The 25,868-nt window shown below is 34.9% G+C and overlaps 1 protein-coding gene across 2 annotated transcripts in view; it reads right to left on the bottom strand.

The window, feature by feature from the left end:
• Nucleotides 1-7,391: 7,391 nt before the first annotated feature.
• Usp12-46 (Ubiquitin-specific protease 12/46) overlaps nucleotides 7,392-25,868 on the bottom strand; it is a 56,337-nt gene continuing 37,860 nt past the window's right edge. For both annotated transcript variants that reach the window (XM_069820828.1, XM_069820829.1), the window contains one exon: nucleotides 7,392-24,181. In XM_069820828.1, coding sequence (XP_069676929.1) covers nucleotides 24,074-24,181 — 108 coding nt within the window. In that variant the 3' untranslated portion in view covers nucleotides 7,392-24,073. The remainder of the gene's footprint in view (nucleotides 24,182-25,868) is intronic.

The raw sequence follows: 25,868 nt of genomic DNA, 5'->3' as shown, positions 1-25,868 counted from the left end.
CATCACCCACGAGAAGTGTAGCTTGTTGTAAAGGAATATAACTATTGTATCTTTCTCTTTTCCTTATTTATCACAATATTTGATTACATTATAAACTAAGCGTCTAGTTTGACTATGTAAAATAGGTTGTTTACTTTAAGATATTATTTTGTAGACCACATACATTCATCCATTCAGTGTTCTGCCCAAGGGCAGGTCTTTTACTGCAAGCCCAGCTTTCTCCAATCTTTCCTATTTTCTGCCTTCCTCTTTGTCTCCTCATATGATCCATATATCTTAATGTCGTCTATCATCTGATATCTTCTTCTGCCCCAAACTCTTCTTCCATTCACCATTCCTTCCAGTGCATCCTTCAGTAGGCAGTTTTTTCTCAGCCAGTGACCCAGCCAATTCCTTTTCTTCTTCCTGATCAGTTTCAACATCATTCTTTCTTTAACCACTCTGGCAGAACACTGAATGAATGAGTACATTATTAATACTTGTTAACATACCAGTGGAATCATTTACAACTGATAGCTGAAACTCGACAATCAGTGTTACAATAATTCAACGCAAAGTGTCCTTGTCTCTACGATGTAGTCACTCTCAGTAGCACAGTTGGTATAGCACTGGTCTACTATGCTCGAGGTTGCGGGTTCAATCCCAGCCGAGGTCGATGGCATTTAAGTGTGTTTAAATGTGACAGGCTCATGTCAGTAGATTTACTGGCATGTAAAAGAACTCCTGTGGGACAAAAATTCCGGCACACCGGCGATGCTGATATAACCTCTGCAGTTGCGTCGTTAAATAAACCATAATTTAATTTTTTTCTACGATGTAGCTGCATGTAATTCCAATCGCCACTGATACGAATGTTCACCATGTCGACCAGTACAATGTCAATATAAGGAATTCTGATTATTGTGATTTTGCTGTACAAAATTACAATTATATACTACCGATATGTAAAAGTGTTTGCCAGAGTTAAACATAATGAAGAGTGTGATTAAATTATTTTTAAACAGCAAGTCTTAACACTTTCATACCGCACATTTCTTTGGTTCCATTCTGAAATTCCATTTAATAGTATATTTTATGTGGAACTAAATAAATTAGTCTAATTGAATCAGTGATTGCAAAAAGCACATGGGTCGCCAATTCTTAAATTTACATGAGAAGCAATAAACTAATTTGTATTCATATTGCTGCTTCGAGGATAATCTGCTCACTCTATGTAATTACAAATAACCATTCTTATTAGATGAGTTCATTGTAGTTAATGTATTTCGCTAATGTAGAGAGGAATTTGAATTAATGTTTGTGACTCGTGGTTTTTGCACTAATCAACTGAATTGAATATTTGTTTTTAACTAAACATTGCGTTTTTAATGCATAGCATACTAAATTATTTTACATAGCAAAACTAAAGTTACATACTTAATGCAATTTGTTAATGTAGGCCTAATGATATTCTAAATACAGTATAATGAATACAAATCTCAAACGTTAAGAAATCTGTGGTTTTTCTAGTCCTTATTGTCAGAAATCTGTGTTCAAACTTGATCAGTTCCTTCTCAGAATATTTCATCTGCCTCTTTTTCTTCTTCACTGTCTTCCGACAGCCTTATTTTAGATCATCATACCGTAGCTGGAACTCATGAGGGATGTATGAGACAAGTTTTTCAATATCTTGAAGTTTGGATTTCTTGATGGGTACCTTTCTTAACGGATAGGATTTCCCGATAGGCAGAGCAAAAATGGTATTGGGCTTATTCAACTTGAAAGTATGTGAAAATATACCATCGATATAGCTTTGTACAACAACAGTGCCCTTGTTCTCTGCATTATATTTTAAGGTCATAAACTCAGATGGTGCAAATGAAATCTTCGAATGTCTTGGAACTTCTTTTCCATCTCCGCTTATAATGAGCTGGCCAACAGGCTTTGAAGTCAAATATATCTTCAGTTGCCAGATGTTCAACTGAAAATTTTTTGCATGTTCCTTCAATGATTATTTTGTATTCTCCAGGAATGTAGATCCTATCATGCTTCTTCAGCTTCTTCTTGATGACATGGAAAACTCTGTCATTAGGCAAGAATGTATGTTCACGTTGTGGAAAGTAGTGATTATTTCATCAAATCTTTCAGTACGGTATGAGTTAGAGAGAGGAAGGATCTGATGACAGTGTGATTCTTGTTCTGCCCTTGGCAACCATCTGAAAAAAAAAAAAACTTGCAGAATTCATACTGTTTCAGGCACACATGTTCCTGTGTATTTCAGAACCGTTGAACATACCTCATTTGCACCCTTCTTGGCTTCTCGTTCATGGTATATGAAGAATTTAGAATCATCAGTCTTCAGATTATGAATTCCGAACCAGTAAACCCGTAATTGCCTCAAATAGAAGACATCTTGGACTGGCAAATGCGGAAGAGGCATATTTTGCATGAAGTCGAAAGTTATCGCCGTAGTGTCATCCCTTTCCTTGCAAATGTTTGAAACTTCTGTAAGCACTGGCAATGTGATGGCTGAAAAACGTTTGCTATTAAATCGCGGCAAAGACAGCATGAGTCATTGACTCATGTGCTTTTTGCTCTCAATCACCAATATTAGGGCTTAATATTCTAGCAAAGACTAATCAGACTCATGCGCTTTTTACACCATCTGTGTAACTACCTTCTACGAGTAGGATTATGACATGAACTCAATTTCATAAAAATGTTGACTCATGTTGTTTTTGCAATCATCGATTCAATTGGCAGTCACTATTAAATTTTGTTAATAAACGAGTGTTTCCAGGGGAACTATAAATGTTTACATTAACTACTGAAAAATTTTACTTTTGCTGTAGATTTCGCAATTGAATTTAATGACATTGTACATCTCACTTGACGATATGTGTCAGAGGAATAACAATTGTTTGTATGCATCTGAAGTCTGATTAGTGTAATATGTAGCTAATCGGTGATGTATGCAATGGAGGGGCAAAGGAACTGGCCATCCTACCCCATTATCTCATGTTCTAATTGCCTCATAAGTGGTGCTTTTTGGTATGACTTGTGAGGTTCAGACCTGTCTTTGGATAGTTAACTAAACAACAACAATCTAATCAATAACATAAAACTAACACACCCTTCCACACATGCTACTAACATCAAATGTAGAAAAAATTGTCAGCTAAGGTAGCATTTTGAGAAAAAAAAAAAGAGAGCCAAAAAATGAGAGAATAAACAAAAAATTATACACTTAAATTATTAAAAAAATACTCGGATGTTAGCGGATTCGAACCACTACATGATCCGATTAAAGGAATATTCAGCAGAAAGAGTACGTCTGTGCTACAGCACATATGCAACCTGCTGTCTTGTCCATAGGAAAGTTGTTGAGGTATCAATCAGAGGTAACCGGAGGTCTCTGATTGAAAAAGCACGAACAACTGCTCTGGAGACTACTTAATCATGCACTGCACTAGAAAGAGAGAACAAAAGACGCAGGAAAGAATGAGAAGAAAAGTAAGAGACTCGAGTAGAGCATTAAAAGAAAACAGATATAAAGGAGCTGAAAAGAAAAAAAATACTGGCAAAAGAAAACAATATTGAAAACAAACAAAAACAAAGGAACATGTAGGACTCCCCAGGAACTTGTAGAGTTACGATAGTTCTTTCTCACATTCTGAGGAATAAATTTTCTGTTGTAAACAATCTTATATTGGAATGTATACCTATAATACTGATAAAAAAAAAAGAGGACCAAGGAAATATATTTGCTCATTATATGATATATTGTAATTACTAAAGTTCAGGAGATTTATGATCAAGATCATATCAATCGACAAGCCCCTGGTAACAAAGAGTCTGTGAACATTCTAAAACTGGCAAGAGGATAATTTACTACAGAATCTTCATATGATTGTTACTATCAATAAAGCATGCAATTTTTTGAAAACAGAACACCCATCAGCCAAAATAAATTTATCAAAATTCTCTGATCTTCGACCAAAGAGTCCACATCTGTGGAGTAACAGTCAGCACGTCTGGCCGCGAAACCAGGTGGCCCGGGTTCGAATCCCGGTCGGGACAAGTTACCTGGTTGAGGTTTTTTCCAGGGTTTTCCCTCAACCCAATACGAGCAAATGCTGGGTAACTTTCGGTGCTGGACCCCGGACTCATTTCACCGTCATTATCACCTTCAGACGCTAAATAACCTAGATGTTGATACAGCGTCGTAAAATAACCCAATAAAATAAATAAAATAAATAAAAAAATCGACCAAAGAATATCCTTATGCCAAGTTAAATGCCACACATTGTACAAGTTTCACTCAAATTTTAACTTCTTTGTAGTTGCCATCAACAAGAAAGTTCCGCACTTTGCTTCTAATAGTATAGAACTCTTAGAGATCATTTGCTGTGATTTACAAAATAATCAGTGCATGACTGACCTGATTGCAGTCAAAGCATTATTTAAAGGTCTATGATTCTGCAACTTAATTATTGGTTTTACATATCTATTCAGAACTAGTGAAATACAAGGTATTTAAGCCCTATCCTGAGACTCTGATAAAGACAGTGAATGTGAAAAAATGACGATTGCAGAAAACTGCAAGAACATAGTACAGGAACAACAGCATCAGCAACTCATGAAATTAACCAGAATCATTTGTGCTAGTGGAATTTATTAGTAAGACTAGAAAAACTGTATATCAAATTGTAAGTATGCAGCCATCTGCCAAAGTAATATACAGTAGATGAGGGTGGTGATGTGAAAATAATGTGCAATGCTAACAGTTGGTAAATCAGGAAAGTTTTCAGAACTGATGAATCTGATGTGTCAATTGTAAACATGAACAAATTCTGTGTGTCCTTCCCCAATCAGTAATGAAATAGCTGTGTGAGAAATTGCATTTTCTATGATTTCAGTGAACCTCTGGACATACATGAGAGAGGATAAATTGAATAATTCACACCATGTTCTACCTGTGACATTTGATTGTCTCACCCATGACAACAATTAATAGTTTTTATTTTGCATGTAAATGTAATTATTCTTATTTTATGCAGATCATGGTGAAGTACAATTCCTCTTGTATCAGTTTTAAAGTAGTTTGAATTTCTTTTACCAAGCACTTCATAGACTTTAACAAACCTTCGTACAGTGTCATGATTGATGTCTTTTTTTGGTCCCACCTGTGAAAAGATTTCAAAACTGAATAATATTAAAACTGAGGCAAAGATTTCTTTAAAATTCACAAATGATGGAAGATTTTAATGTCAAGAGTTCATATCACATAGAGGTTTTTCATTTTTGTTCCTATTGAATTAAATATTTGTCATATGAGCAGAAAAAATGCAATGCAAATGTCCCACCCGTCACAATGGAATGGCTCATACATTAATAATATTTATTTTCTGTTCTGTTTTCAGATTAGAAACTGTTAGACTGTTTAGAGATTTTTCTAAATTTTGAATTATTTTGCATTTATTCAAAACAATTTCATCTGAATATGTGACACCAAGGTGTTTAATTTTTTATTTTCTGTTTAAATGTTCAAAGATTTTGCCATTCAAATTGATACTGGATGATGTACAAAGCCTTCCATTTTTAATGTTTATGATCTTTGACTTTAAGGGGTTAAATTTACGCCAATTGCAGATAAACCGTCATATGGAGAAGTATATGGAATGATTCTTCATCTTACCCAACCAATGCTTTCACCTGTGAATGCCTTAACAGAAATTCGTTCCATGTCATTACATAATTGAAACCCATACATATAGGCTTTAATAATTTCAGTATCAGTATGATCTTTTAGAGTATGGTCAATGGCAAGAAGCAACTAAGTGAACTAAAAAAACTCCAAAAGGAAATAACATTTCAATGGATACCTAGTCATTGTGGTATACCTGGAAACCAGCAAGTCGATAACATTACAAAACAGACAATATATTTGCAACCTCTTCAAGTGATATCTCTATTCAGTGCCTTTGGTTCAGTAAACTCTCATTTTACAAACCTATGGATCAACAATTGGCTCTCTTCTGACAAAGGAAAAATTTTATAGTCCGTACAAAAGAAACTAAATGACCTGGAAATGTACAAAAACTTGCCCAGACATGTTCAAACATTTTTAACAAGAGCCAGAACCAGTAGCGGCTCGCTGTAAAAAAAAATAGGTGAAGTGCTGTTCATATACGGTACCAATATACTGGTATTCGTAAATTACGTACAATTTTACTAGTTCTACAACACATGCAAACAGGAAAATTAATTTATTTCAGGGCTCATCCAATTTCTTGCATACCAAGTCAATCCTCCTATCTTTTAGTGATGTAGCATTAGTAAGATTAGGATTTACAGTGCGACACAGTTTAAGAAAAAGAGTGTGGGAGACAGACCACCTTCTTATACTGTGGACAGACCTTCCAATTTAAGGGTTAACTGGAATTTTATGTTTAACAGTTTTCTTGATTAAGAAATTAGGTATCCATTATCAATAGTTACCACACAATTGCTGATAGCTTACCAAGCACACACCCATGATGACGATCATCACAAAAAACGACCATTGAAACTGAATGTTGATAACAGTTCGAAACAAATTTAGTTGTTTATGAAAAAAAAATGTTGAAATTAATAACAATTTAACTGATATTAGGCAAAAATACAGTCGAATACAATGTTAATTTGAACTGTTAATTCCATATTATTATTTCCATTTGGCAATAGATCCTATCTATGAGCTTATGACCATGACTGTTCGATTGTAATAGTTGACAAATTTGAATTGAACTGAAAAAAAAAAAGTGAATCCTAATCAAAGAAATGGAGTGACTGTTGCATTGTGTGTTTCACCTATTTCAAATGCAGGAGGAAAGAAAGGGAGGGGTTAATGTGAGTTGCATCACTAGCACGTTCATGCGAAGCTAACCATCTCTATGGATTTGAAATAACCATTTTTGGCTCAAGTTCTAGTTCATCTCTCACAGAAATGAATTATATTTTTAACATGAGGAATCACTCATCGAATTATTTGGAGGGGCAAGGTCCCCTTATTCATTTTATTGAGGGGGCAGTATTCCAGGCTCTGTAAGTTGAGGAGACAGAAGTGCCTTGCTCCCCCCTCCCAAAGCCGGCGCCTATAGCCACTATCATTGTTCACACTAATACATTATCATATTTCGTTCTAGAAATGAAATTTACTGTAAGGTTATTTAATAAACTTAAAAAAAAAGTTTATTTCTGAAGCAAAAGCTTTGAAAATTTGTTTTGAGATATTAACATTTTAGTTTTAATTTATACAATTTAAACAAATCAATTCCTGTAAGTACAAGCTGCAGGCAAATGTTTGTAGGTGGGTGCCAATGCTTGCATCATCAGCACTGCTAATAAAAAAGTGCAATGAAGAAGTAAAATACTCGCAGATTTTTAAAAGTTATATTTAAACAATTTTATCAAGAATTTTAAAGACAGCATATTTAACATTGTCTAATAAAGTACTGTATATACAAGTTTCTATGTACAAATCATCAAGTTACACTAGTCAAGTTACATGATGATACAATAAAATAACATGTCATAGGATCTCCAACCTTTTACTTCATTTGGCACCTCTCGTACATCTGCCATCGAATTAATAATAGAATAATAGATGCATTTTCTTTCTCTTATATAAACTTTTGGCTTGAATGTACAAGTACAGTTTTGTTGAACACTTGTTAGAAACTCGCTAGTACTTACAAATTTATCTGGTTAGCCATATATTACCATACTGTTTTACTTTCACAACAAGGCTAAAATAATTTTATCAGTAGCATTTTAGTTTACGCAAATAGTCTTAACCTAAAAATAACAACAGTTCTAATGTGCTGTCAGCTGCACTCATCACATAACTCCTACCAAAGCTGACATTAAAACAACCCAACTGAAAATATTGGTCATGAAGATGAATACTTTCTTATTGCATATTTCGCGTGTTTCACAACAATTCAGTTCATTATCATGATACCAATTATAGTTGTCTGTACCGTAATTAATCTTTTTGAATGATCATTTACGAGGATAAATGGGATTTTTGTCTTACAAGTATAAAAGTTGTCTACAACAAACTGTTCAAGTAATTCTTTATTATTTAATTTAATTTAATTTCTTCCTGTAACCACTACAGGTTACCATCGACAAAGAGTACCATGATACAATAGAGTAAAAGCCTTGAGGCTTAGTGATAGAGAGCAACCCAATCTTGCAGTGTTGTCCAACTTTTAAGATACTTGAGATGACAGAAGAATTCTGTTTATTTTTAACATCACAATAGTAATGTTTTAAGAGAAAAATAGTTCTCATTTGCTCTATTTCTGTAATGACTAAAAGTGTGTGTATATATATATATATATATATATATATATATATATATATATGCCCTAATGTGTTTGAATAAATTCAGATTCCATATAGGCCTACATAATAATTTCTCTGAAACATGAGTACTGGTATAGGAACATTACCTACCTCAATTCATCATTTTATCTTACATAAACAAAATTTCGAATAAAAAATTCTGAAGCAATTTTCATCATTTTGTGTAATTGAGGGGTCTGGGGGAAAAACCAGGCAGCTCCAATTTTTTTCATTTTTGAGCTATTTATGCACAGAGGAAGAGAAAAATATACTCTATCGTTTGGTCGAAGAACCAGGTAGTTCCAAGAATTACATTCACAGTTATAATGCATTTTGAACCTGCCTCTTTCTGTACATGCTTATTGTTTGGCGGTACGTTTTTCTTCATTATCTCGAAAAGTACTGAATTGGAACTGCCTGGTTTTTCCCCCAAACACCTCAATTTCTTTTAATACAGATCAATAATTATTTATTTGTAGTAAAAATGATTATTTTTCATATGTATCACTGCCAGATCTGATATTGAATATGAACAGAACTTGTCCATAAATGTATAAATTGCTATACTGGGATGGACAGACAGACAGTAAGCCAAAAACCACTTTTTTGGTATCAGGAATGTTGAAAAAGTGAATTTCCGTGAAAAGGTCGAAATCGATTTTCGTATCATTACAAAATATATATATATATAGCAGGATGTAAAACTTGAATGGCACGAAGATTAGATATATATCACATTTCCATTGTATTAGGTTTCATGCTCTTTTTTTCAACAATTCAGTTCTTCTACCATGCTGTGAATATTACTGTTTGTAGTTCATTTTCTTGAACTATTATTTGACAGGTACGCATAAATAAAATTATGCAAAATACATCCAAGATGTTTTCTGGATTGCACATGGACACATTCTTTATAATTCCATAAGTAAAATATTTAATTTCATTTATATATTGTAATCATCTCTAATACTATTTTCTGTTTACGAAAAGTGGCATTAAAAAGTGATGTCTATATTAGAAAACATATTAGACTTTGTTATAGTGAAATATTCTCATACCATTATCTGCCGTGGCTTAAGGTTTCGAAACTTAGAGGGGGAAAGAAAAAAAACGCAATGAAAAGTGGAAATAATTCTATATACAGAAATTTATTTATCTGGTTGTAGAGAAGTTATGGACAAGCAATTTGAGCTGAGGAACCAGGATCTTCCACGAAAAATATCAGAGTTATCAGTTGTTAAAGTTGTTTACATTTGATACTCATAATCCAGTATTTAAAACGAAATAGGGGTATGGGATGGTTTCGGACTTCATTAAGGATTGCTAAGAACTAATCAACCATGTTTTCAAAATTTAGCTTTTACAGAATCTGTAAAATTGCGGGCAAATAATGAGATAGTAAGCCCCTGCACTGCTTTTTGTTTCACCCTTATTTATTTTCGTTATTGTACCTGTTTAGAAGAGTATTATCGGAATAAATCTGTGGTGTAATGGATATGCACCAGACTTCAGGCGAAAAGATAATACCATTAAGTACGAGAAAAATTCGTACCGGCACCGGGAATCGAACCCAGGACCTCTCAGCTGTGCGTGCTGAGTGCTCTCTAACCAACTGAGCTATGCCGGGACCCGATTCACGACGCCGGCCGAACTCCTCTCGTAGTATCGTGTTACGGCCTTACTGCCTGCACTTGAGACGATACACGTCATATATGTACAGGAGCGCATATTACATGACTTTATGGCCATATTCAACAACAGTTTCTTTAAACTGTTAACATCATATATGTATCAAATATGAATGAGGTCTCGCCCACCTCATTATATTTTGCTCGACTAGTGTGACTAGTCAGTTTGTTTTTATACCATTAAGTACGAGATTCCCGGTGCCGGTACGAATTTTTCTCGTACTTAATGGTATAAAAACAAACTGACTAGTCACACTAGTCGAGCAAAATATAATGAGGTGGGCGAGACCTCATTCATATTTGATACAGAAAAGATAATATGTTGGAGTCCCACACTGGTAGTTTTTTTTATGCAACACTTCTTATTTTATTGAAGAGATCTCTGAATCCTTCCTTTTCTGAACTACCAAAATATGTATTGCAATATTTATTCGCAACAATTCAGTTCTTTTATCATGTTGTGAATATTATTGTTTGCAGTTTATTTTCTTGAACTGTTACTTGATAGGCACGCATAAATGAAATTATAAAATATGCATCCAAGATATTTTCTGGATTGCACATGAACACATTTTTTGTAATTCTGTAAGTAAAATATTTCATTTCATTTATATATTGTACAGTTTATGTGGACATAGGTATTAATTTTGCACAAATTTACATAATATGCAGGCTAAATTGTAATCATCTCTAACATTATTTTCTGTTTACAAAAAGCGGCATTTAAAAGTGATGTTTTCAAAATTAGTTTTTACAGAATCTGTAAAATTGCACTTAACAATTATGCTTTCAGCAAGAGTACCGGTATACCACAGTCTAGTATATACAGTCACGAAGCTTGAGTTGTTGAGGGTGCTAGGAACAATAGACTGTACCAGTACTATTTTGCATTGTCTGTAATGAGGCGATAGTAGCAATCCTAGTGGTTAGCAACTATCTATGCATGCATATTCCCTACGTATTGAGCTTCGTGACTGTATATACTAGACTGTGGGTATACTATACATTATTAGCCATTGGTTTAGTATAGCTTACTTCAGATCAAGTCAGTTGTGTTGGACAGTTAGGTATTTGTTAGAAATGCACTGCCCTTTGGTTGCAAGGTTGACGAGTTCATGATCTTTTTATGTTTCGTGTTATTATTTTCATGCATTTTTATCTCATTTTAATGTTTAAGTTGTATGAAATTCGTAACTTATCCAGGGTAATGGATACGCATTTCTCACACTACATTCTCTATTCATCTTTCTAAACAATTATTGTCTTTATTACGTACATTATAAAATGGTGTTGGCTTTATAATGTAACAAGACTAGTTTAAAATCACATAGGCCTACCTTAAGTTAAAAAAAAAAATCTGTTGAAGTTTGAATGTTCGATCTCATCCTCTGACAGAAACCATCCATAGTGTTTACCAATATTGTGCCACAAAGACATAGCATTGTATCCAACACATTTCCAATGTACCACTATGCCACGTGCAGATTTAATCAGTGGCGTACTGGCTCAAAAAATATTTCACTCCATTACATGAAAGTTTGAACCCACAAGCCCATAGTTCCGTATCTCAAAATAATACCCAGGACCTCTCCACAACCCCTTAAATTTCTTCAGTTGAATTCTGAAACATCCAATATAAACAAACTTCTTTTAATAAAACTTCATGATCACTAGTAATTTCACCATCTCATTTCTCAATTACGAATAATATTGCTATCTTTGTGTTGGACTGGTCACCATAGTTTTTCTTTTAAAAAAAGACCCTTTTTTTTTACTGAAAATGATTATATTTCATGAGCATCATTCCTACATACACTGGCTCATATAATGAATAAGAAAATCTAACCAACAGCTTCTTAGAAATTTCTGTACACAGAGAAAGACAGCACGACAAAACCACTTTTTCTGTATCACTGATGCTGAAAACGTGCATTTCCATGAAAACATCGGAATTGATTCTTCTGTAGCATCACAATACTAGTGTTTCTAGTTACGGCCTCCTATGCTAAAAAAGAAATGAAAGTGTGCAACATGACACTTTGTCGGACAGATTGCTGACTTGCCAGGGGGAGAAAGCTAGTGACCACACTACAATCTAAAACACATCAACCACTGCACTTAGGAGTGGCTCACTTCAGCTTCAACAGCTGTATGTTTTGTTTTATATATTCTTTCATTTAATTTAAATATTTCAATCTGCAGGATACATTTTACTTTAGTTGTCCTTTCACAGTCGACAAGACATTAGTTTTGAGACAAATTCCACCAGTGCGTCGTTTGGAAGCATCTGACAGAGCTTATTTTTGTCAATGGGAATGCTCTGAATGCAATGAATCCAACAGAGTGGATGTGTTGGCAAAACATGTAACAACCCTCACCCTGTTGAACAGCGAAAATTTCACCTTTCTGCATTATAATGCTCATTTCAATACCATTCACTGCATGACAGAATACTTTAGTGATGTCAGGATATGAACCCTGAACAGGCCAGCTCGCAGCTTAGACCTCAATCCTACTGAACATCTGTGTGGTATGGTCAGTCAGTATGTGGTTTCACAACATTGACATTCTGAACAAATGCAGGCAGCATTGCTGGATGAGTGCATGGTCATTCTCCAGATAGGTTCCAGACCTTTGGCCAGCAAGTTGCAGTGCATGGAGGGCCTTTAGTGTCGTTAGGGGTGATAAGACCCAATATTAGGCCCACAATAAGTGCATATTGACAACATGAGAAGTTTCAGTGGCATAAACATGCATTGAGATCCCAATGTCAGTAACTCCATGTAATTCATTCATGTGAAATTTGCGAAGTTACAGAATTTTAGAACTTAAAAAAATGCAAGTAAAATTAGGCCTATTTTTTGTAATGGAAATAACGTGCATAGAGCACATGTTAACTTTGTTTCATAACAGGTTAAAACTTAGTACTAAGTACTGCAACACAAAGATGTTCCATCTACAGTTCCTACAGTTAGCTCCAGACGACATGCATACCATCTTGATAGTGCCCTTTGGTATCTAAATTACAATGATGTGAAAATCCATTTGCAACAACTTTCAAGATGCCTTTAGATTCATGGCCCCATATAGATCTCATTGCACAGAAGCAAATATTGAGCTCCTTTCTCCCATTCATTAGGTGAAATTACATTATCATACTTTTCATTGTCAACATGAGAACTTCTAGGAGTCTTGAAGCTCTGTAAGTTAAAATCTACACACTCTCCTGTAAGGTACAATTATACGCTTTTCACTTGTTTAAGACGCGCGTGCGCGCACACGCACACACACACAGATATGCGAGCATACAGCATTTACTCAGATATAAGGAAAACTTCTATAATTTATACATATGCAATAATATTTACACCGTTTATAGCTCTATTACTTGAGTCTTTGGTCAGCAAAGCATTATGTCAACTATGAAAAATAAGTAACTTAAAATTGCTCATTGAATAAAGAATTATATTGAAAATAAGAAAAAACTTTCAGAGACAATGGTGATTTGAATGATCTGCCCTGGATTGGACATTCTAGCGTCTCTAAAGTCGCATTTACACGAGGCCTATTGTCGAGACAATAATTGTGGACAGTTGTCCTCAAAATATTGCGAGACAGTTGCTGCCCAATGAAGTTGAATGTTGACCTAATCACACGAGAAAAGTATTACCGTGGCAGTAGGTGACAATAAATGACTGAATGTGCAGCATCTGTGGTGTCCCATGTTGCTGTTTAGTGAACTCTATGTTGAAAGTGTCACGGAGAGACTTAATTTTCGCTTTGACCTCAACAGCACCAAATCCTTCAATGTTCATCTCACCAACAATGTCAGACAATGTCTTTTCGCGAGCATTTTTGTTCTTGTAAAGGTCGTGGTGCTGGTCCCACAGACATCGCTTCTCTTTATACAGCTCAACGAATTTGATATTAATAGTGTCACTCCACTTTGGGGCCATTATTACAACGAAAAACTGAAAAATACGTGAGAAAACTCACTTCTTGATTGACTCAAGCAGACTAGCCCCAACAACAGCTTAGCAACTAGCATGTCGCATTCACATGATGCCAGTTGCTGGCCAATAGCTTATTCCTGGTTGTGGTGGGGGGCATTTGACTGTTTTCAATCTACCAACAGGGACAATAGCTCGGCAATTATGTAGCCAACTTGCTAGGCAGTTGGGCTGAAATGTTCACAAAAAAAGCCAATAAATTTATGCTAGTCAACTGTCTTCCAACTATTGTCTCATTGACTGGCCTCGTGTAAATGCAGCTTAAATGCTGTTTTCAGAAGTTTTCATAATTTCTGCAAACATTGCCAACTGAAATCAATCCATAAAATCTTACAGAAGTAAACTTGTAAATATGTATGTTTACAAGTGCACATTACTCAAGATTTACTGCATTATGAATTCGCCTATACTACACTGCCCAGTTCAACTGAAGACGACGATTACTCCATGCTATTTTTTAATGCCACTATTTTTCATGTGCCAGGTCATAACACACGCAGCATTCTGATATGGGGCATAGAAAATCCGCATAGCATGTGATGGTCCTAAGTTAAATGTGTGGTATGGATTCATGCATGATAGGGTGACAAACCCACCCATCTTTGTAGAGAAGACCACCACAGCACGAATTTATGCTCATATGTTCCAATGATATCTCGTACCTCAGCCATCGGTCATTTTGTAACAAACTCAAACTAGGGTAGATGAACAAATTGTGTTGGATCAATCACGTGGTCCGCTCATTCACCAGAAGTCGCGCCCCCCCAGATTTTGTAAACAGAATTCTTATTGATAACATTGCAACTCATAGCATTAAACAAAAATCAACATTTTGAGTTAATCATTAGGTGAACACTGAATTGTTCTGTCCTAGTTTCTTGTATTAATTGAAATAGGAGCAGAACTGTGTGAATTCCCTGTACAAAGATATATAAAATAACGAATACCGGTAATATTGTGCTTGAAGCATCCTTAATCTCAATCTTTACTTTAACTTTTTTAGCTCAGTATCTCAAATTTCATATGTTTTCATTCTGAAGATAGTTACAGTCAAGTAATATGTGTACCAGCTGCTTATAATGTTTGTTTTTATCATGAATATTCTGAAACTTAGTTCCCATTAGTCATTTCTTTTTGTGAAAAAATGCCCCACAGTTCCAAAAATTCTGATATGGTAAAATGTCTCGTTTTTTTTTATATTTCAATGTAAAATAAATTCTTCACTAACGAACCATGCATTAACACACAAATGTTTTAGAGTATACATGGTTTTCATCAACTTTCTTAATTAAGTATTTGTGGTAGTGATAGTCTGATCTTTGAGGCACTTCTTGTAGTGCATGGCGACAAAAGTGCAAAACTTAGTGCTGTATTGATTTGACTATCTTTCATGTCACTGTTATCATAATTGCTGTCATCGTCATTGTCACTGTTATCATACCAACACATAAATGCAGTATAAATGACAACACATGAAGAGATGGATATTAAAAAATGTTGGCTGTAGTAAAACTCTGTATTATAAACAATGGGTTGTACTTGTACCAAAGTTATTGTGAAAAATCCTACCACCCAGAAATTCAGATGTTTACAAACTAAATACAAAAACAATTATCATCAATTCATCAATGTTATTGCAACATATTTAACACAACAAATGAGGACCGTTTTAACAAAACTCAACAAACGCCATTTTTTTCAAAATGCGGGTTTTGATGGATTCTGGTCAATTGTAATGAGAGGAAAATGATGCAGTGCTCATAATATCACAAAACTCAACATTTTCCGTTGAAAAGAGTGCCTCAATGTAGAGAGTTTTCACAAAACTCAACATCTCCAGTTCTTAAATTTTCACAAAAAACGCAACATATCCTCTAACTCAACATTTCACACTTCTATCCTGTTTCACAAGCTACAATATTTTACAACAATGTAACACATTTGCATTTTGACAACAGTGACACATTTCTGAGCTCAAATATTATATAATATTTTGTTGTTTCTTGATTAATTCAGTATAAATCTGGCCGCTGTTGTAAGTGCATGTATTTTATGAATGCTGATGAAAATTGGATAAGAATCCTGAGTATTCTAAATCCGTTCAAGCTACTGAAAGGGGCAGAAAGAGTAGCAGAAGAGTACGTTAATGTAAGAGTAAGAAATATATAGTTGCGCCTAAAAATAATGACATACCTCCAAACTAGACTGTAATCATTGAGAAAAGGGAAAAAGAAAACGTGCTGCAGGTTCCTTCTGCTTAAATGATCTAATTAATTTTCGAGACAATTTATACAGAAGTAGCACAAAAGTTGAACAGGATAATTTTTTGCCAAGACAAATGAAAGTTGATCTACCTAAGCGGCATAGAAGGACTTCAAAAAGCTAGAAAGATTTGTGTCTATTTCATATTTCGTAAGAGGTGAAAATGGAGAAGATTTTCCAGTAGGCCTATGTGCTGCTACGTTTAGAAAAGTGACAGGTATGTTATTACGACATTAAAGGATGACATAGGTAATTTAGAAAAAATGTTTACTAACAGAAAAATCCTGAAATTAACTCTTAGAGATTGTTTTCAGATTCTTGTTGGTCTCAGAATAAAAATTGCATACTGATTGCCATGCTTGTTTGTTATCTGGAAAGCTCTGAAGTTTTTAAAGAAATTAAACATTTATTTCCTATCCGTGTCCATAGCTATATGCCTCCGGTCCATGTGTTTATTTATTATGAAATTATGGCAATGTTTGGGGACGTAAAACTTTTGGGCAAAGGCTGGCATACTTGTGATTTAAAATCGATGACAAAAAATAATGTAAAAGTCAAATTACCATTTAAATTATCTGAGATGAGAGTATTTACGTACCAAAGAACTTGTAAGAATCGTGTAAAGTGTTATTTACAAAACACAAATTTTTCTGCACCAATACAAGTTCAAGTGTTTAAACCAAGAAAGACAAGTGCTTCTGTAATGTCTAAAGCATCTGACCTTTCACTGGTGAACCATGTCAGCAAAAACAAAGCTAATGATATGAGGAAGTTAATGAGTTACTTCCATAATGGTATTTCGGAGAGGGGAAGCAAGGTATTTTATGGTAAAGTTTTAAAGGGATATGCCAAAGATTCTGATAATAGAATAGATTATGATGAACCATTGCAATAAAATTATTGTGCACAATTTTGATCTTCAGTGATCTGTGTAATGTATTGCACAAATAGAAACAGTTAATTCGTGCAAATAAAGAGTTCTTGTAAGTCAATAACAAATTTTGGGGGGGGGGGGGGGGGAAGCTTGAAATTAGATTTCAGTGTGTTCAATTAACTGTTTTTTAATTCAGGAGTACTTAAGCACTATTTTAAAATACATATTAATGATTTTGATGAGGATTTTACAGCTGCGAATGAAAAATAATTTAAACATTTTAAGGTATGTGCATTTAAAAAAGTGGATATGTTGAGTTTTGTGAAATTCTTAACTTTTGTCATATTTTTTCCCAAATAAATAAGACAACAATAATAATTGCACTTCATATCAATTAATGCATCTCTGAAAGAGGAACAATGCCTAATTTTTTTCAGAATTATAGCATCAAAGGTCTGAGAATAAACTAAAAAAAAAACGTTTCCTGTAAAATTTTTGAAGTGGCGTTTGTTGAGTTTTGTGAAAACGGTCCTCAAATACTCAATGACATTTTCCATCTGAAATCGGTAAAGGTCGTTATAATTTACAAAAGACGAGTGTCTCCAAACTTTATACACTTTTCTTCGATGTACAACTATACTTCTTGACCACTAAACTTAAAACACTGGTCACCTAATAGGGTAACTTCAGAAATCACGAACAGTTGATTTCTTAATGGTATGGATTGTATTATTGATTCATATCATCATCATCATCATCATCATCATCATCATCATCATCATCATCATCATCATCCAAACAAGTATAAGGCCCAAGGCTTGTTACAGTCTCAGTGAGTCATTCTAAGTCCACCTTTTTTTTTGGACGACCCAAGATCTCTTCCCTTGGAGACGGTATTGAAGCATAGCTTTTGGAAGTCTATTATGATTCATTCATTTAACATAGTTCTTCCACTGCAGTTGGTACTGTGAGACTGGTTAAAACTGGAGTTCTTGCATGATATTCTCACTTCTTTTGCGTGTCCAAGCAAGTATATCCTAGTGTTCCTCTCAAAAATTTCATTTCATAGGCTCCTATTCTGCTGATATCGGTACTTCTCATTGCCCATGCTTCACTTTCATACTAACGTAAAGAATTTGCGCTCCGCGGTTGAGAAATATCTCTTGGAGGAGAATGTTGTTCGTAGAGTGAATAAGCTTTATTGATATAGATGTGAGAATCTGCTCCAGAATTGGATGTAAAGAAAAATTGATCGCTTTTACTAATACCACGCATTATCTACAACTAAATGTTTAATCAGAAAAAGTAAAACAATATTTACACCGATTTCATAATAATACAGTGCTTCTCAAAAGTTTACAGCACCTACCTTACAAAGAAATGTTTTTGTGAATACAGGTTCATAATTTCTCTCAGAAGCAAAGTTGTTAATGAAACATGTTAGGTCCTAGAGACATGCATTTTGAGATAATTTGCAGTTTTTGTATGCTTTGATTTCTGAGATGTCAAATTTCATATTTACAGAAAACCTGCATTTTTTGCACAAAAGGAATTAGAAAAAATATTTACGATTTTTCAATATTCTTGAAAAGTATTTTAAAATGTTGCCTGTATGTAATTTTGGTAAATTATGTAAAAGACATAATTTTACATTCTATTGCACAAGTCACAGGCAAGAAACTCTTTTTAAACGGCATTAAAATGTGTGTGTATTTCTGATATTTGATGGCGATGAAAAGGTAACCTATAAGTTATATCAGGGAATAGAGTAGGCAATTGTATGGGGAACTAACTAAACAGAGGCCAAGTGCATCATTTAAAGAAATTCAACAAGTACGACCAGGCTGCTCCATCTAGATCATTAAGACCATTAGTTGTTGGGTAAAGTCAATGGTGGCAGTAAAGAAACTTCTAATACCAATTTATAGCACAAGCTTTGAGTGATGTAAGGAGAGATTGGACTGGACATCAAAGAAATAGGAAACTGTGGTCTTTTTGAATGAATCTACATTTCAGTTTTTTTTCTAATCAGCCACGAATTCGCAGGAAGAGCAATGAAAAATACATATCAGAATTGTGGCGATTATATGTAGGAAGGTGAGGGTTCTATTTTGTTGAATCTCTGTAAACTTTGTGAAATATGTGAGCATTCTGGAACATTAAATGCTCTCATCTACAAAGAAACTGTATGGAAGACATAAGACCTCAATATTCGGCAACACAATGTATTATGCCACATATCCAGTATGGCCTGGTTCACTCAACTATAAGTCCCCTGTCATAGTCTGCAAGATCTGATCTATGTAATTGAAAATGTATGGAATCAGTTGGAGAAAATAGTGAGTGGGAGAAAGGTTGCGTCATTAAAAGAAATGAAAATGGAGCTGACAGCAGGTTAGACGAAACTTGCAGATGAAGACTACTGTAAAAAGCTTGTGGACTCCCATGCCCATCAAGGATAAAGGAATGCAATGAGTGCCACAAATAAATAATGAAGGACCATAGATCTAAAAAAAAAAACAGTTAACGTTGCATAAAATATGTTGTTGTTACTAATGCTGAGTTGTTGGCAATTTGTTGTTGTTTTCTAATGCCAGGCGTTTGACAGTAAAGTCATTTGACCTCTTGCACTCCAATATTTTTCAAAGATATTATCATGACCAGCCACTGAAGCACAGATTTTGAGGTGTTCCGAATCCATTTCTTGGTTTGAGTTGCACAATGGGCAGTTAGGGGACTGATATATTCCAATTCTATGCAGGTGTTTGGCCAAACAATCATGGCCTGTTGCCAATCTAAATGCAGCTACAGACGATTTTCGTGGTAAATCGGGAATTAACTGTGGATTTTGATGCAGAGAGTTCCATTTTTTCCCTTGGGATTGTGTTATCAAATTTTGTTTGTTGAAGTCTAAGTATGTAGATTTAATAAATCTCTTCACAGAGTAATACGTAGATTTAGTAACAGGTCTGTAAGTAGCAGTGCTGCCCTTCTTTGTTAAAGCATCCGCATTCTCGTTTCCCAGGATTCCACAATGGGATGGTATCCATTGGAATACAATTCTTTTATTGAGTGATATTAATTTAAATGCCAATTAATTGCTGTAATTTGACATATAATTGGATGTAATTATGCAAGAAGGAACCAAACGTCAATTTTTTAAAATTTGGGTCTCTTTTGCACAATGTAGCTAAACTTGTGTAGTGTGTTATCCAAAATAGAACCAACTCCACTCTGGATTCTTTTACCATCTAGAGAGGACAGAACCAACTCCAGTGTTCTGTGTTGCTGTTCTAAGTTGTAAAACTTGTTTTGTAATCCATATGAATGTCTTGCAACAAATAGTAATTGCTTTTTTAAGCATTTCACAAGAAACTACATAAAGTTTTTTATTTAAGTCCATCATTGTGGAGTAACGGTTAGCATGCCTGACCACAAAATGAATGGGCCAAAGTTCAAATTCTGGATTGGACAAGTTACTTTGTTGGAGTTTTTTTTCGAGAGTTTCCCCCTTAACCACTTTAAGCAGAACTGCTGGGTAACTTTCAACATTGGACCTCAGACTCATTTTGCCTTCATTAATTTCAACTTCATCTACCATCTTCAATAGATTCAGATCGACCAGGAGATCCGACAGATGTGATACCATGATTAGCCTATGGATGGCATCTGTTTGGGGAGCTGCACAGATCTCAGAGACATGTAGGGGCTTTCACAGCAGACTGGGAGTGTATCTCTCTCAGACATATGGCGCCTTGGTGAATCGCGGTGTCTATGCTGCTGCAATCTTCAGGCCAATATAGGATGCAGCAGGATGTAATACGTGAATTGCGAATAGAGCCTTTGACCTGAGGAGGCTGCTGAATGTCAATAGGGAGACAGAGAGGCATTCCTGCCTACATGGCCTCTGTCAGGCCTGGATGCTGTAGCTGAATCGATAAGATGGCACCAAGCAGTGAATCTTGTACTCACAGGAATGCGGTCCTAAGGAGTTCAATAATCATCCCATAATATAAGGAGGTTGGACAAAAAGCCTCAGGCTGAGGTTTTAGCCTTTGGGCTCTCCTCCGGGGGCGGGGGACATAAAGCTTGATGCTACATCACCAAAAGGAAAATACCTTGATTCATAGTGTCAACCTAAGAATGCTGGAAGTAGGAATTTTGAGGTTAGCATGGTAACTTTTATTAAGTAAAAGTTGTTGTTGTTGTTTTCTAATGCCAGGTGTTTGACAGTAAAGTCATTTGGCTTCTTGCACTCCAATATTTTTCAAAGATATTGTCATAGACAGCCACTGAAGCACAGATTTTGAGGTGTTCTGAATCCATTGATTTTATTTAACTAGCATGTCTTAAATGTTTTGTCTGGAATCCTGTCCTTAATTAATTAAAGAGTAAAATACATAGTGACAATGCTAGTCATATGTTATAGATGGCGATTATAAATCGATGTTCTGGTCTATACAGGGTGATTCATATCTGTAAAAATTTTGTGGGTGTAATGTAGAAGTAAAACTAAAATGTTCTATACAACTTTTCCCGCAAATCCTTTCTTTCAGAACTATGATGCAAAATGTCCTATCTTGCTAGGTATCAAAAACATGGACCAGTAAAGCCTTCAGATGTGTAATGCTTGCCTACATAGCGACTGTGTTAGATGTTGTTATTCATACACCCCTATTATGTGCAGTTGATTTTGACCTGATAAGATTTCGTTTACTGTACGTAGGTATGTATTGATCTTAGAATTTTACAGACCCCGTTCAACTCCTTCTGAGCTATTTTGATGTCACTGCTGTAGTTATGCTATGTTCAGGGTTTGAGTGGGATAAATGAGTGCCTTCAGACGACCCCAAAGGTAGAAGTCTGGTGATCTGGCTGATCAAGCAACTGATGTTGCACAATCTATCTTACCGTACACAACTGAAGCCTACTGAACTAATGACAAAATGAATGTGTACCTATGTGATGTGGTGACTGTAGGAACTGCAACAGTGCCATACAACTAAACATACCTACGTACAGTAAACAAAGTCCTATCAGGTCGGAATCAATTGTAGTGGGGTGTAGGAATAAGAAACATCTACCGCAGTTGCTATGTATGCAAACGTGACACAGCCAAAGGCTTTACTGGCCCATGTTTTTATGCCTGGCAAGATATGGCACTATGCATCACAACTCTAAAAGTAAGGATTTGTGGGAAAAGTTGTATAGATCATTTCAGTTTTATTTTTACCTCTACATTACACCCACAGAGTTTTTACAGGTATTTATGAATCACCCTGTGTAATTGTTTCAGTCTTGGTCTATATAACTGTTTCAGTCTTATAGACTTTCGCAAGTATTACAAATCACTGTATTCCTTCCCACTCAACTACAAGAAATCATTGACAATAGAGATCACTGGTGTGTATATTGAATAGACATCCAGAAAAATCCTCTCCAAGGATACATAATTTTCCCAAAATGTATTCAAGAAACATACAATTCTGAGTAACATAGATTAAAATTGCAAAGATGTAATAGTAATAAAAAAGTCATGGCTGGAGATCAAACTAGGAACACTTTTTTGGCAAACACTATCATTCAGCTATCAAGGAGACAAAGAATACATAACGCTGATGTTGATTGGCATATACTAATGTTATCTCTAATAACTATTTTTCGATCAGCAATCATTTACACATAGAAATGTAACTTCTCAACATTCTCATTCTTGATTATGATGCATGTTCTTATATATGATAACAATAAGGATTAGTTTTAAATGTATTACTTGTGCTTTATATGCATGCTGAATTTATGTCGATAACAGTCATTTTGGTGATCTGTCCAAAAAAACACAGTCAGCCACTTTATGCTTCCGTGAGTAGAGAAAGACTGTCCGCCATACTGGAAGTAAACGCCAATTTAATTCAACAGCAAAATGAGAGTAGGGCAGTGTAAATCACCTGAAAATACATGTAAAAAAACCAAGCACTCGAACTTAGTTCTGCTGATTTTCCCCTAAATGTTACCTAAGTAACTTTAATTGTACAAAAAAAAAAAGTCAAATGCCTGAACATTAAATAATAACAAAAAAAATGAATGAATTTAAAATTAAAAAAATAATAATAGCGGTGTCTTTTAAGAAGCACTGTATGATCACAGATATGGACTTCGATTATAGGTAAAAGAAAAATACTATGCATGATCAAGAGCAGACATGAATGAAACTACGGGAGTGTTAACAAATTACCTTCTTGTTTGGAATGTTTAAGATCTGCATTACTATGTTCATGCAATGACAGAAACGCCACAAATATTAGGCATTATAACACTCTATATAGAATCCCGACTTCTTTATTTGATCATTGCTAAATACAGCTACCTCTCTGATTACTATATCACAGTTATTATAAAAACATAAAATCGCATATTTATGCAGTTCATCTGCGTAAATCATTATTAACAGCTTATTGCTATGATGCCTCAATCAAACCTGTTACAACCAAGCAATATCCACTGTTTATTTATCCTATATTTTATTTTGACTCATACTTCTCTCAGAGGCACAGCTTTATGTTACTTTCAAAATATATTTGTGACTCAATTTTTTAAGGTTGGAGATCACTGGTTTAACCAATCTCAATACAAGGAGATACACCATTAGGCAGTAATCACCTCTATAAAGAGATTCAAATAAAACTGATGTCTTAATAAATAAATTAATTATAGTCAACAGACTTTTAGTTAAATAGCGATGACATTTTTTGTTTTCAATGAGAATACAAATGGTCTGGCTAGCTAATGAAGGAAAATTACATGAACGAAGCTGTTCACAGGACTTCAGTCATTTCAATGTCTCAAACATACATTCCTTTTCTATCTTACATACAGTCTCTGGATTGATAAAAAAGAATGTAACCTGTCTCTGAGGACTTCTGAATGTCTGACGTCAATCCATAAAAATCTTCTATGGTAGAAGCATCAATTTTCTGAAACAGAAAAAAACGTAAAAAAAAAATAAACTTGTTCCTCTCTGGAAGAACGAGTACATATTTAAGAAGTACAAGAAGTTGAAACATGCAAACATATTTGACAAAAAACTATTTTACTTACATGACTAAATTACTACGACTCAGTGTGTCAAAAATGAGACAATAACATGGCATTAGAAAGAGCTTGATTTTAATACATGTTGATCAAGAAGCAATAAACATTATTAAATAATAATCATAGTCCCACATATTTCTATCAATAATTGATTAACACAACCTATTAAATGTACTTATTAAAAATAAAACACAACTTATTACGTTACTATAGTGTAAACCACATTAATATCTGTACCATGTTAAAAGAACACAATCAAATCTTATGAATAACCTGTGGTTTCACAATAAAAGAGAAGTAGGGGAGTGTGAGGAGAGGAAACAAGGAGAATGAGGTTGAGGGGGCAAGAAGAGAGAAGGGGTGAGAGAGAGAGAGGTCCACTATCCGAAGTTAAACTCAATAACTGGATGAAATTTTATGAGTTTGTTTTCACAGAAAAAAACTTGCGATAAATTACTTATGAAAGTTGTGCAGTCAAATGAATTTCACATAAACAAACATTTACAATGAGACCTGTAAAGTCACATGTTTAAGTTACTTTCACAGTCTTGTTTGTAATTGAAGCAGTAGCCGGAAAAGGGGGCCATAGGTCTATCGGCTCTTTTTCGGGAGAATGTTTAATTCGATTCTCCATTTTAAAATCTACTTGCTTATTTAGTTTTGTTTCAATATCTTGTAAACAAAGGGCAGGGTAGCTAACTGAATGAACCCATGCACCCTTGCATAGTTGTGGAATGCAGCAAATATCAACACACTCAGCTTAAGGCAGGCATTGCAAGCAGTATGCAAGATTCATTCAGGAAGTAAGTTCAAATGGCCGATAAAGAAAACAAAAACATCAATAAGTAAGAAATATTTATTGCACTATTTACAGAGATTCACTGGCTGCTTCTCAACATAGTCACCACTGTTACTGAGGCATTTATCATACCGGTGCACCAACATTTGTATGCCCGTGTCATAGGAGTCTGCCACCAACGTTTGGAGCCATGAAATCACTGCCGTCTGTACCTCAGCGTCATTGTGAAAACGTTTTCCTGCCAGAAAGCACTTCATGAGATGGAAGAGATGAAAATCACTTGGCGCGCAAGATTGGGGCTTTAGGGTGGATGGTCGAAGATCTACCATCCAACTGAGGCAACAGATTCTGTGTGGCATTGGCCGTATGGGGTCTAGCATTGTCGTTCAAAAGTGTAATGCCCCTTGTCAGCATTCCACATCTCTTGTTCTGGATCGCCCTTCTCAGATTTTGCAATGTCTAACAATATGACAATACTGCTGAGCATTAATGGTCTCCCCTCATGGTAAAAACTCGCATGTGAGGACACCACATCGATCCCAGAAGACAGTGCACATGATCTTTTTGACAGAGTTTGTCTGCTTGAATTTGGTCCTCATAGCCTCTTCAGTCCCGAATTTATATTTTTTTTAAATTGAAAAAAAGAAATTGGTCACATAATCATTCTGGGGTTCCTAAAATCCTAAATCAAGTCTTCACAGAAAATCAATTTTGGGGCAATTTTGACTCTTGGTGCCCCCAAATTTTAAATTCTAATTTATAATTCCGGT

Source organism: Periplaneta americana, chromosome 3, assembly GCF_040183065.1.
Source record: "Periplaneta americana isolate PAMFEO1 chromosome 3, P.americana_PAMFEO1_priV1, whole genome shotgun sequence".
Classification (NCBI taxonomy): Eukaryota; Metazoa; Arthropoda; class Insecta; order Blattodea; family Blattidae; genus Periplaneta; species Periplaneta americana.
This window is presented reverse-complemented; position numbering and strand designations above follow the sequence as displayed.